The sequence below is a fragment of the Vipera ursinii genome (genome assembly GCF_947247035.1).
Source record: "Vipera ursinii genome assembly, chromosome: 9".
Lineage (NCBI taxonomy): Eukaryota > Metazoa > Chordata > Lepidosauria > Squamata > Viperidae > Vipera > Vipera ursinii.
In genome coordinates, this window is record NC_139523.1 from 23,390,840 (window position 1) to 23,404,158 (window position 13,319).

At 47.4% G+C, this 13,319-nt stretch overlaps 1 protein-coding gene across 1 annotated transcript in view; it reads left to right on the forward strand.

Annotated features, from left to right (window-relative positions):
- The window catches only part of RYR1 (ryanodine receptor 1), a 115,833-nt gene that overhangs the window by 36,600 nt on the left and 65,914 nt on the right, over positions 1–13,319 (forward strand). Inside the window, 16 exon segments of the mRNA XM_083369446.1 lie at positions 748–950; positions 1,052–1,226; positions 1,757–1,965; positions 2,771–3,153; positions 3,447–3,579; positions 4,258–4,418; positions 4,735–4,900; positions 5,950–6,036; positions 6,202–6,428; positions 7,242–8,160; positions 8,953–9,153; positions 10,173–10,284; positions 10,912–11,061; positions 11,298–11,571; positions 12,324–12,438; positions 12,784–12,916. Coding sequence (XP_083225572.1) covers positions 748–950; positions 1,052–1,226; positions 1,757–1,965; positions 2,771–3,153; positions 3,447–3,579; positions 4,258–4,418; positions 4,735–4,900; positions 5,950–6,036; positions 6,202–6,428; positions 7,242–8,160; positions 8,953–9,153; positions 10,173–10,284; positions 10,912–11,061; positions 11,298–11,571; positions 12,324–12,438; positions 12,784–12,916 — 3,648 coding nt within the window.

Here is a 13,319-nt window from a genome sequence, read left to right on the forward strand (position 1 = left end):
AAAATATTAAATAAACCAAAATTAAAGGGAGCAGCCCAAATTCGCTAGATCAGTGAGATGGGCGGCATCAACATTTAACAAACAACTTAGTTAAAAACCAGATTGCTGTGAAGTATAATGTGGTTGCAGGAATTGGGTAGGACTGCTTTAATGAAAGGAAGGGCTATGGGTGACATGATAGCAGTGTTCCAATATTTGGGGGACTGCCACAAAGAAGAGGGGGGGGGTCCACCTATTCTCCAAAGCACCTGAAGGCAGGAGAATAAGCAACGGATGGGAACTTATCAAGGAGAGAAGCAACCTGGAACTAAGGAGAAATTTCCTGGCAGTGAATTAACAATTAACCAGCGGAACAGCCTGCCACCAGAAGTCGTGGGTGCTCCATCCCTGGAGGTTTTTAAGAAGAGACTGGACAACCATTTGCCTGAAATGGTATAGGGCAGGGGTAGGCAACCTTGGCTCTTTTATGACTTGTGGACTTCAACTCCCAGAATTCCTGAGCCAGCATATCTGATTCAGGAATTCTGGGAGTTGAAGTCCACGAGTCATAAAAGAGCCGAGGTTGCCTACCCCTGGTATAGGGTCTTCTTCCTCAGCAGGGGGCTGGACTGGAAGACCTCCAAGGTCCCTTCCAGTTCTCTTACTTAAGTGGAGGCGGGATGTTCTTCCTAGTCCACTAACCACCTCTGGTGCGTATGTCATTTTGTCTTGCTTTTCCATGCTCTCGTCTTCTTGATCTCTGAACAGCTCAAGAACTGACCAAGGGCCGGCTGGAAAAAGTCCGCATTTTCCGTGCTGAGCAGTTCTATGCGGTGAAATCGGGCAAGTGGTACTTTGAGTTTGAGGCCGTCACCACCGGCGAGATGCGGGTGGGGTGGGCCCGCCCGAACGTGCGGCCTGACGTGGAGCTGGGAGCCGACGACCTCGCCTACGTCTTCAACGGGCACCGGGTGAGCCTGGGCTGCATTCTCCTCTTCACCCTGGGCCAGCCCTTGTCCGTCTTCTTATTCCATTTCCCTGAAGCCTCCCTCCGTTTGTCTTGGTCCTGCAGGGTCAGCGTTGGCACATAGGGAGTGAGCCTTTTGGTCGCCCGTGGCAACCGGGAGATGTGGTCGGATGCTTGATTGATCTGATTGATAACCACATCATGTTTACGCTTAATGGGGAGATGTTGATCAGTGACTCGGGCTCGGAGCTCGCCTTCAGAGAAATAGAGACCGGAGATGGTAAGCAGAGCACCTCGTTCCTTCAGAGGCTGAACAGCCTTTGTTGTCCTTTTCCTGTATACACAATGGCACATATTAAAATGACATTCCAATGCACCACCCTCAAAATAACCGTAATACTATAGTAACAGCACAAGCATCCAGGAATGCCAAATTATACAAAAATGACGCCAAAACATACGCACATACATTAATCACAGTCTATCTTAAATACATAGCAGGGGGAAAAAATATCTCAAGAGTTTACAGAATCTAGTTGTTCTACTTCTGATAGCAGAATGCCTCCTCCCAGAAGGTAACGAAGAAAAACAGTCCTAGAGAGGACATGTAGCATCCCTGACAATACTGTGGACCCTGGTCAGGCAGCGCTGATAAGTTCTGGATGGAAGGAAGTGGACTTCCAACAATCTTTTCCGCTGTCCTCACCACTCTCTGCCCAGCCTTCCTGTCCAAACCAGGTGGAGGCTGGACGTTTCTTTATTAACTGTCAGCGATCTAAAGTTCACTTTTTCCCTCCTCATCTTTTACAGGCTTCATCCCAGTGTGCAGCTTGGGACTATCCCAGGTGGGACGACTCAACTTGGGTCAGGATGTCAGCAGCCTTCGCTATTTCACCATCTGTGGTCTCCAAGAGGGTTACGAACCCTTTGCTATCAACACGAAACGGGAGGTCACCATGTGGTTCAGCAAGAGCCTGCCTCAGTTTTCTCCTGTGCCTGATGAGCACCCTCACTACGAGGTGAGAGCAAGAGACTGAGTCGAGGGCGGAGCCTCGGAGAGTGTCTCCTGCAGCAGGTGTGCTTTGGGACTCATGTTGACAAGGAGATCACGTAGGAGAACCAACCGTAGCAGCAGAAGGACATTCTGAAAGGGGAAGGATTGATGAGCGAGATGCTTTGGGGTTGGCTTGATGAGGAGAAGGGGGCCACTGTTTTGAACGAGTGGGAGTTGGAAGGGATTTGGAAGCTTGGTGGGTAGTGCCTTCTGAGGGAGCTTCATGAGCCAGACAGTGGCCTGGGCATGGAAAAAATGTGGCAATGAAAAATGACCACAAAATTACAGGACGGGGAGCCCGAGGCACTGATGGTGGCATGTGTGAAGGTTTATTTGTTGTACGTCAAGATCGTAGTTGATCTCATGACTGAAATGCAATGAGAGATGCTGCATGGCTGAGAGGAGATATGGTTATTTGACTGCTCCTCTGATGCCACCTCCAGGTCTACATGACCTATCAGAAGATTAGCAACATTGAGTGAATTAAACTTTGCCACATTTTTCTACTAACGCAGGGGTCTCCAACCTTGGCAACGTTAAGACTTGTGGACTTCAACTCCCAGAATTCCTCAGCTGGAGTTGAAGTCCACAGGTCTTAAAGTTGCCAAGGTTGGGGACCTCTGTACTAACGGATATTTATAAGTTCTGGAGGATTCTAAAGAGGGATTGTCCATAATACTTTGAAAAACAGTAATGGAAGACTGGGATGAGCCTGGGAAGAAGCTTGACCAGTGCTAGTCTAACCTTCTGCTTTGGTCCTCCATGGACAGATTTCACGGATTGATGGCACTGTGGATAACCCGCCATGTCTAAAGCTGACACACCGAACGTTTGGCTCCCAGAATGCCATTGTGGAACTCCTTTTCCTGCGTCTCAGCATGCCAGTGGAGTTCCGTGAGAAGTTCAAAGTCCTAGCTGGTACCACACCACTCACTCATGCGCTCACCATCCCTGAAGATGAGGTCAAAGATGTTGACTTTGATTCTGAGTTTGAGCAGTTGAAGAAAACTGCCAGCCGCAAGGAAGCAGAGGAAGCTGAGAAGGAGAAGCAAGGCCCTGGTTCCCCGGCCACCCACAAGGAGTCACCCAAAGAGGCCCCCAAAGCAGAGAACGAGAAGGATTCCTCCAACGAGAAAAGCAAAGCCAAAAGAGGGTGAGAACTCTATGGAAAGCTTACCAGGAGTTCAGGAAATCTCCTAGTGTTGAAATTATTGGGTTCAAAAGGAATAATGAAAAGATCTTTACATATCAGAGTGAGAGAGAAGCATTTTTGGTGTGGAAGGCTATCAACATAATCAGACATATGTTGACTCTGAACTAGTTCTCACTGAGTTGAGTAGGGTTCATTTCCGAGAAGTGTGCCTGGAGAAAATCAGGTGGGACATCTTAGATGAAGGATCTACTGACCTTTCTGATCATACTCTCCTCCCTATTTATTTTCTCCAGCTTCTTGTTCAAAGCTAAGAAAGCCACCACCCTCATTACCCCTGCTCCTGTGGTCTCCACGGTACCACGACTTGAAGAGGAAGTAGTTCCCGATGACCGGGATGATCCAGAAATCATCATGAACACCACAACGGTAACAGGAACTTGAATATCTAATGACTTAGTGCAATATTGCCTATTGTGCCTACCTGACAATATTCAGATTTGTTTGGAGGGCACTGTAGTGGAATGTAGTCTGAATTCCCAGAAGGGAGGGGCTGCATTCCAGAGGACCAAGAGATAGCGGAGTTCAGATAGTTTGGTTGGAAGAGAAGGAAGATAGCGCCTCCCTAGAAGTTCTCAGAATCTATTTTTAATGATGCAAGTAATTGCTTTAGTTTGGCAGGATTGATATCGGGTCCCAAGAAAAACACACAGAGTTTCTTCTAAGCAGTTTCCTTTATTGTTCATCACCTACAGACATCAATCTTAGCAAACTACTTGGATCATTAAAGAGAGACCCCTGAGAACTTCTAGGGAGTTCATTTTCAACCTTTTTCTCCCAAGGAAACTTTCTAAACTTTGCTGTCTCCTGCTCCTCTGGAATGCAGCCCCTTCCTCCTGGGAATCCAGACTCCATTCCACCACAGTAATTCTGGTGTTCCACAGTGGAAATGCTGGATGGGGGTGAAATTAGCATGTTCTTTTGATAATCTCTACCCATGAGTTATTACAGAATACTTTGCCTATTCCTCATAATATTTGTATGAGGAACTGCACTTCCCATGCCATATTGTTTACCCTTTGCTCCTTTCTCTTTCCAACGTAACAGTATTACTACTCAGTCCGGATATTTGCAGGCCAAGAACCGACTACTGTGTGGGTGGGCTGGGTGACCCCTGATTACCACCAGCACGACATGAACTTTGACCTCACGAAGGTGCGCAACGTCACAGTCACCATGGGTGACGACAAGGGAAACATCCACGACAGGTGAGTGTTATCCTGACCTGCTGTGCGTTGTGGATCAGTTACAAACAATTTCTGACGAATGGAAGTAGGTACCAATAGGGTGGAGATCTGGCCAGATCTGGGGGTGTTTGAAGAGTCTCTTTCCCTGTGCAGGTTGACCAAAGGGGTGAAACAACCTTTTGATGTGGGGGAAAAAAGGGGGTGCAGTTGCCATGAAGGATTTGGGAGAAAGGAGGGAATATAACTTCAAACTTTCTGGATCTCCAATCCAGGGACTTGCAGTATCTCAAGAAAAAGTAGGTTGACATGTCATCTCCACTGTCTTTCACTTCAACAGCATCAAGAGAAACAACTGCTACATGGTTTGGGGAGGGGATTTCGTCAGCAGTACCCAGCAGACCCGAGTGAGCACAGTGGATCTGGTAATCGGTTGTCTTGTTGATTTGGCAACGGGGTTCATGACTTTCACAGCCAACGGGAAAGAAGTCAACACTTTCTTCCAGGTAAGCTGATTCAGGAGACTTTGACAGGGGCTGAAATTTATTAGGGAGATCTTTGGATAGTTGGATAAGAAGTCCAGGAAGTGTTTAGAACAGATAAGAAGACGGCAGAGAAGGTGGATGACTACAGCCCTTGGTGGTTCTTTTCTTGGCTACAGAAGACACAAAGGTGAAGTCCTCGGGATGAAACTTTTAGACAAGGAATCTAGGGTAACTGATGGAGAGAAGATCATAAAAGTTTTCCCAATGACCTGCAAGTAATATAAGAATAACCCAATCCAGATGATATTCAGCTGGATATTTTTTAAAAAATTGGAAAATTGGCACTGGAAGACTGGAATGGGCCATCTGTAGAGTTCAAACCAGCTACTTTATTGTTCTCTGCCTATAATACAGGAATCTCCCCAGATTGGCAGCTTTTGCCTGGGAAAGAGCAGATAAGGCTCAGAGGCATTTGGGTGTGTGTGTGTGTGTGTGCTGGTGGATGAAACCTTGTCCACTTAGTTCAGGCTAATTACCCCCCTCAGCCCTCCTCCCAACTGGGACGATGGCTCTCCACCATGACTTCAGGCTGTGGAAAAGGACTTTATCCCCTTCCTTGAGAACCATATTCATTGGACTTAATGGGATTTACTTTGTAGTTGATCTATATATCAGGGATCACCAAACGTGGCAACTTTTAAGACTTGTGGACTTCAACTCCCAGAATTCCCCAGCCAGCCTGCCTGGAGAATTCTGGCAGTTGAAGTCCACAAGTCTTAAAGTTGCCAAGTTTGGAGACTCCTGATCTACATATTAAAATACTAGCCTATTTCAGCATCCTAACAAAAAAGATGCCATCTTTACCCTTGGATATTTGCAGTTGCTGGAGATCTTTGCTAATAAACGTTGCAATGAAACCCCGGTTTCTTTATGTATATATAAATCCTACACGGGAAAAGATCCGAATACGCCAAGACCTACATATATGTATATATATATACAGTTTATGTATATATATATGTATATATATTTATATGTATATATGTTTTCTCACAACTGATCCATCTCAGGTGGAGCCCAACACAAAACTGTTTCCTGCTGTGGTCGTGCTCCCAACAAACCAGAATGTAATCCAATTTGAACTGGGCAAACTGAAGGTAAGGCCCATTCCTGAAGCTGCATGTTGGAAAAAAGAAAAAAAAAACACATTGCTCCTGAAATAATGATGGAATCCCACTTGGATCAGGGTGGTTTGGAAATATTATACACAGATTAGTTAATAAAACAATTTTCTTTTGCTTTTCCAACTCCTCGTGTGACAGAATATTATGCCGATATCAGCTGCCATGTTCCGGAGCGAACGAAAAAATGCGGAACCCCAGTGCCCACCTCGCCTTGCCATCCAAATGCTGGCCCCCATGACCTGGAGCCGTATGCCCAATGAATTTCTACGGGTGGACGTTACTCGCTTTAGTGACCGTCATGGCTGGATGGTTGAATGCGTAGAACCAAACATAATGATGGCTCTTCACATCCCAGAGGAAAACCGGTGAGAGTCGGGGGGGGGGGGATTTGGGGACTTAAAATCTGTAGGGTGCCAGGAAAAAGAAGACTATTGGCTAGGTTTATGGTTCTGTCACTCAAGGGGAGCGTGATGGAATTATGGTGGGAAACTCCCAGCCAAGCAGGGAGGAGGGGGTCAAGCAAGGAACTAGCCTTGCATCCTTGCACAGCTGCACCCTTAAGTTCCATGGAACCTTCTCTGGTTGTTGCCAAGGGAAAGCAAGCAACCTTGGGGAGATTTCTGTCATATAGGTCAAACACAATAAAGTTGCCGATGTGGACCTTTCACAAGAGATCTGGTTGCTTGCACCTGACAACGTAGTCTGGTGTTTCAGAAGAGAGAGGCTGTTTCTAAGAGGGCAAAAAGACAGTTGAGCTTTGGAAGGTCTGGTGAGCTGGAAGAGACTATGGTTGAATCCTCTTTCGCAACTCACAGGGTAGATCTAATAGTTATGCAGATAGTTGCTTTAATCTGGCAAGACTCGTATCTATAGGTGAAGAACAATAAACTACTCCACGTGGCATTCTTGTTTCTTTGGGCCTGCCAGAGAGAGAGCAAATATAATTATATTAAAAAATGACCCAAATGCCTTTGTCCTCTAAAGATCTTTAATATTTAGGTTTTCGTCTGCCAGTCTAATTTAGCAAAGGGAGACATCTATCGATCGATGTAGTTGCTAAACATTGAACAATAGAAAATCTGAGCGGATTAGCAAATATTTTACTTTCTTAATACCGTACCAAGCTTGGAACTTCCACCCCTCTTTAGCTCTCAGACTTTTCTCCATCCCTCTTTCAGATGTATAGACATTCTGGAATTGTCCGAGCGCCAAGACCTGTTGACTTTCCATTCCCATAGTCTGAAGTTGTACTGTGCCGTGTGCGCCTTGGGCAACAACCGGGTGGCCCATGCCTTGTGCAGCCATGTGGACGAGTCACAATTGCTTTACACCATCGAGAGCAACCATCTTCCAGGTTTGCTGCGTGGTGGCTACTACGACCTCCTTATCAGCATGCACCTGGAGTCGGCCAAGCGTTCCCGTCTCATGATGAACAGCGAGTTCATTGTACCCATGACGGATGAGACCAAGAGCATCACGCTGTTCCCGGATGGGATGAAGAAACCGGGGTTGCCCGGGGTAGGCATGAGCACCTGTCTACGTCCTCCATTGCACTTCTCCGACACCTGCTTTGTCAGCACCACCTCTGAGCTCTACCAGCTGAGTCCTTCCATCCCGTTGGATGCGCTGAAGGTGAAGGCCATCAACATGCTGACAGAGGTTGTCCAAGATGGAGGCCAACATACCCGTGACCCTGTCGGGGGTAGCGTGGAGTTCCAGTTTGTGCCAGTTCTCAAGCTGGTCTGCACCCTCCTCATCATGGGTGTGTTTGAGGATGAAGATGTGCGCCATATCCTCAAGATGATTGACCCCAATGTCTTTGGAGAATCCAAAGAGGAGGAGGAAGTGCCAGTGAGTGGTGAGGAGGCGGCGGGGGAAGGAGAAGACCAAGGCTATGTGGAGGAGGAGGAAGCAGAGGAGGAGGAGGAAGAGGAGGAGGAGAAAGAGGCTGGAGGAGAGCAGAAGGAGGAAGCCGAAGAAGGAGAAAAGCAGGAGCTGAAGGCCATTGAGGCCGGAGAAGCTGAACACAAAGAGGATGAGGAAGGATTGGAAGAGGGCCTGCTGCAGATGAAGCTTCCTGAATCAGTCAAGTTGCAGGTAAAAGAAGGAGCTTTGAGAATTCTCTTCGTTTCTATCAGCTTCCCCAGATGCATCCTTCAAATAATTGAAAGGACCTTGAGCAGAAGAAAGAAACTACATATATCATCTCAGAACAGAGTTGGAAGGGACCGTGGAGGTCTTCTAGTCCAACCCCCTGCCCAAGCAGGAGACTCTTTACCATTTCAGACAAGTGGCTGTCCAGTCTCTTCTTGAAAGCCTCCAGTGTTGGAGCAGCAACAACTTCTGAAGGCTAAGCCGTTCCACTGGCTAATTGTTCTCACTGTCAGGAAGTTTCTCCTTGGTTCTTAGAACTAGAAGAGGGGGGGGTCACCTGTCCCCCAAAGGCCTTGAAGACAGAACAGGAAGCAGTGGGTGGAAAGTAATCAAGAAGAGATCCGACTTAGAAGCTAAGAAAAAAATTCCTGACAGTTAGAACAATTAATCAGTGGAACGGGTTGCCTCCAGAAGTTGTGAATGCTCCAACACTGGAGGCTTTTAAGAGGAGACCGAACAACTTATTTGTCTGGAATGCTATAAGGTCTCCTGCTTAAGTAGGTGTTAGACTGGAAGACCTCCAAGGTCCCTTCCAACTCTGTTATTCTGTTAAGGTAGGTGCCCATCTGGAGGCATCTTTGGATCCTCATCATGTCCAACCTACTTTGCATTTCCCACTGCAACACCTAGATAGCCAGAAGCATTTTTTCTTCTCCTCCTTCGTCCCTTCCACCCAAGTCCGGTAGTTGCCTCCATCTTCTCTCTGCCCATCTCCCTTTCTCCTCCTCCCTACAGATGTGCAACCTGCTGCAGTTCTTCTGGGACCGGGAGCTACAGCACCGCGTGGAAGCCATCATTGCTTTCTCCGAGCGCTACGTAGACAGACTACAGACCAACCAACGGCAGCGCTACTCCACGCTGATGCAGGCCTTCACCATGTCGGCTGCAGAGACCGCCAGGCGCACCCGGGAATTCCGCTCTCCTCCCCAGGAGCAGGTACGGGGCAGGACTCTTGAGGATGGGGAGGAGCCAAAGTTAAATGGAGCGGAGAACCACTCAGTGGTAGAACATACAAATGTGTTATGTGCGTCTGCAATGTTGGGCTTAGGAGCTTGAAACTCTGGGAAGGGCTAGTAAATGATTGTCCGAAACCCAATGCGCCTGGGGAATTACAGTTTAGGTTTAGATTTTAGATTGTTAGATTTAGATTTAGATTTAGATTAGATTTTTTATTTATAAGGCCTCCCAACTACCACATAGGTAGACCTCAGCTTACAATCATTCATTTAGCAACTGTTGAAAGTTATAATGACACCAAAAATAGGACTTCTGACCACTTCTTGCACTTATGACCATTGCAGCATCCCCATGATCAGGTGATCAAAATTTGGGCTCTTGGCAACTGGCATGTACTTACGACAGTTGCAGTGTGCCAGGGTCACGTGATCAACGTTTGTGTCCTTCCCAGTCAGCTGCTGACAAGCAAAGTCGATGGAGGGGGGGAAGCTGGATTTGCTTAATGACCGTGTGATGCGCTTAACAACCGTGGCAAAAAAGGTCGTAAAATCAAACATGACTCAGTTAACAACAGCCTTGTATAGTCACAGAAATTCTGGTCTCAGTGGTGGTGATAAGTCAAGGAGGACTTGTACGCTTAGAACAAACCCATAGTCCGTGCAACTCCTGTAGTAGTGGGATCCTGTGACCGTACCACAGTTGCTGGGTTTGGCCCCAGCTGAAATTTCAAGGTGTCTCCTAGAGTAGGGTTCCCCAACCCCCGGTCTATGGACCGGTACTGGGCCACAGCACACCAGCAACCAGTCCGCACAACCAAGCAAAGCTGCATCCATGGGATGCAGGCAGCACACAAAACCATGCACCCTCCGGTCCGTGGAAAAACCTCTCTCCATGCAACTGGTCCCTGATGCCCAAAAGATTGGGGACCTCTGTCCTAGAGCAGCTGCCGAGAATATGGAATTTGCATCATCAGAACCAGGGTGTTCTCCTCATAACAGATCAACATGCTGCTACAATTTAAGAACGGCGCCGATACAGAGGACTGCCCAGTACCTGAACAGATCCGAGATGAATTGCTGGAATTTCATACCGACCTGCTATCCCATTGCGGTAAGACCCTGGAAGCCGAAGGGCACATATCAACTCAAAGTAGAGAAGGATAACGGCAGAGTTCTGGAAACAATTCTGGAATTATGAACCACTTCAGACTAGAGGAAAATTGGGAATGAGCTCATTCAGAAAAGTGTTTCCATCCATCTGATCTAGAACAAGGGTGTCCAACCTTGGCAATGTTGACTTGTGGACTTCAAGTTCCAGAAATCCCCAGCCAGCTTGGCTGGCTGGGGAATTCTGGGTGTTGAGGTCCACAGGTCTTAAAAGTGGTTGAGGTTGGAATTCTGCGAGTTGAAGTCCACAGGTCTTAAAGCGGTTAAAGTTGGGATTTTGGGAGTTGAAGTCCACAGGTCCTAAAGTGGTTGAGGTTGGAATGCTGGGAGTTGAAGTCCACAAGTCTTAAATTAATCATGATTGGACATCCCAATATAGAATCAGTGGTAGACAAACCCTTTTATTGTAGTTTCTAATCTTAGTTTCCACAATGACCTCATTCGTCCTATTTTAATATCTTTTCCCGGGCAGTCAGGGTAGGATTTTGTTTCATGCTGCCTTCGATCTGCCAGGCAGGTGTCGCCTGTTATTGGATTTTGCGTTCAGCAGCTCGCCATCTTTCCTCTACAGGAATCCAAAGCGACGGGGAGGAGGAACAGGAAGAGGAAGATACTCCCTTTCACCGGCGGTTGATGAATTTGGTGGAGAAGGTGGTGAACCTCCGCAAGAAAAAAGAAGACCAGCAAGATGAGCAGCCTCCAGAGGAGGAACCAAAGCCCAGTAGGTATCCCCAAGTGGTGGAGGGGAAGAGAGTGATGTAGCCAACCCCTAAATCAGTTTTGGGGGAGCCCATGGCCTTCCAAGCATTGTGAGATCCAGTTCTTACCAGCCTTAGCCCGTGTGGTCAAAGTTCTAACAGGAGAACATTAATAGTTATGGAGGCGGATTGGTGAAGACCAATTGAAGAAGTTCTGAAGAAGATGCCCTGGGTTCATCCTGTTCTCCCCACTTTGTAGCCACGTTGCAAGAGCTGATCTCCCACACGATGGTCCATTGGGCCCAAGAGTCCTTCGTCCAGAACCCAGAGCTAGTCCGGTTGATGTTCAGCCTTCTCCATCGGCAATACGATGGCCTTGGTGAGCTTATCCGTGCTATGCCCAAGGCTTACACCATCAACGCCAATTCGGTGGAGGATACCATGAGTCTCCTGGAGTGCCTGGGGCAGATCCGCTCGTTACTCATTGTTCAGATGGGACCTGAGGAGGAGAACCTGATGATCCAGAGCATTGGGTATGTGCTTTAATCTTCTGCAGCTTCTTGAACGGTAGATGTTTTTCACCGCAAAGCTTTTTCATAGGCTCCAATTCAGACTGGAGCTTTTCATTCCATTTGTCATGTTTTCTTCATACAGATTCATTCTGGAGCCATCTAACTGAGAACGATATACTTTGCCTTGACAGGTTTCTCCAAATTTCAAGTAACATTGCTTTTCTGCTTCCTGAAGTCCCTTCTAGTTTGAGATACCTCAAATTGAACTAGGACCCTCTCCAGTAAATTAAGAGCCTCATTTGCAAGAAGGCATGCATCTCTCCCAGATGGTGGATGCTGACCCCTGTTTAGTTCTAAGAGTACAGCGACTGCAGAGTGTAGATTCAGGTGTCCATCAATCTCTTCCCCTGCTCCTTAAAATTATCTCCATACTTCCTAGATTATACTCGGATTTCCTTTAAACCACTGCCACTTTCCACCCAAAATACTTAACACTTAACCTTCTACAGTTGATCTTCTCCAGATACATTGCAGGTCCTAAAACCCACAGCCCAGAGTCTAGAGTACATCCAGAAGACATTAGGGTGTAGTAAGGTGATGTAGTACTAGTAACTCTTTCCCTAAGACCTACCTTTTCATTCTTCCCCTGCTAATTCTCATGTTCAGCCAACCTCTACCTGTTAGGTTGAGACTTCCGTTCTTCTTTTTCCATCCTCACTTCTTCCATGTGCTCTGGAGTCCAACTGTTGCTTCTCTGTGTTTCTCTTTGCAAGCAATATAATGAACAACAAGGTCTTCTACCAGCATCCCAACTTGATGAGGGCCCTGGGAATGCATGAGACCGTCATGGAGGTGATGGTGAACGTCCTGGGAGGAGGGGACTCAAAGGTAAGGGACCTTGTCATTTGGCCAGTCAGTGCTCTGGTGCCTCACACTTAAGTCATGGCTTGCACATCTGGGCCACCTTTTCAACCTTCCCCCATGCAAAAACAAAAAAACATGTCTTGTACCTGTTCTGACAAAACGTTGCTGGCTCCTGGATCTTGGAGACTTTCTTCAAATTAGCCCATTTGAGGTACCTTGTTTCTAAAACTCTTGCTCTTCAGTGCACCATTTCACCCAGGAAAAGGTCCTAACAACGAGAGGTTTGGTAGTATATTGCCGGTGGAAAAGGACCTGATGATGCAGGTGCTCCCCCAGGCCATCAAGGAAGCTCTCTCTCGTCCCCAACAGGAGATCCGCTTCCCTAAAATGGTGACCAACTGTTGCCGCTTCTTGTGCTACTTCTGCCGGATCAGTCGCCAGAACCAACGTTCCATGTTTGACCATCTCAGCTACCTGCTGCAGAATAGCGGGATCGGGCTGGGTGAGTCGCCGGGCTCAGTACAAGGCCTGGGATACAGTGGAGACGATCAAGCCCAGAGATGAACGCTGTCCTATGAAGAGGGACTCTTCTGGCGGGTTAGGATTGAGCCTATGCGGGTCTCTGACGTAAACCCAACATTTCTCCTCAAACGTTGAGATATTTTAATTGGGGTTTTGAAATTGGTCTGCAGTTTGATGCAGGGGAGAGTGGTGGGGTCTTCATCTCCTGTTCTCAGGGGGCATTGCCAGGTTCCTCCAACCTCTGAGGCACTGCTAAGTTCACTGATGGACCTCCCTCCCTCCCTCCCATCCATCCACCCACCCACCCATCCATCCATCCATCCATCCATCCGTCATCTATCCATTCCTTCCTTCCTTCCCTCCCTCCCTCCCATCCATCCACC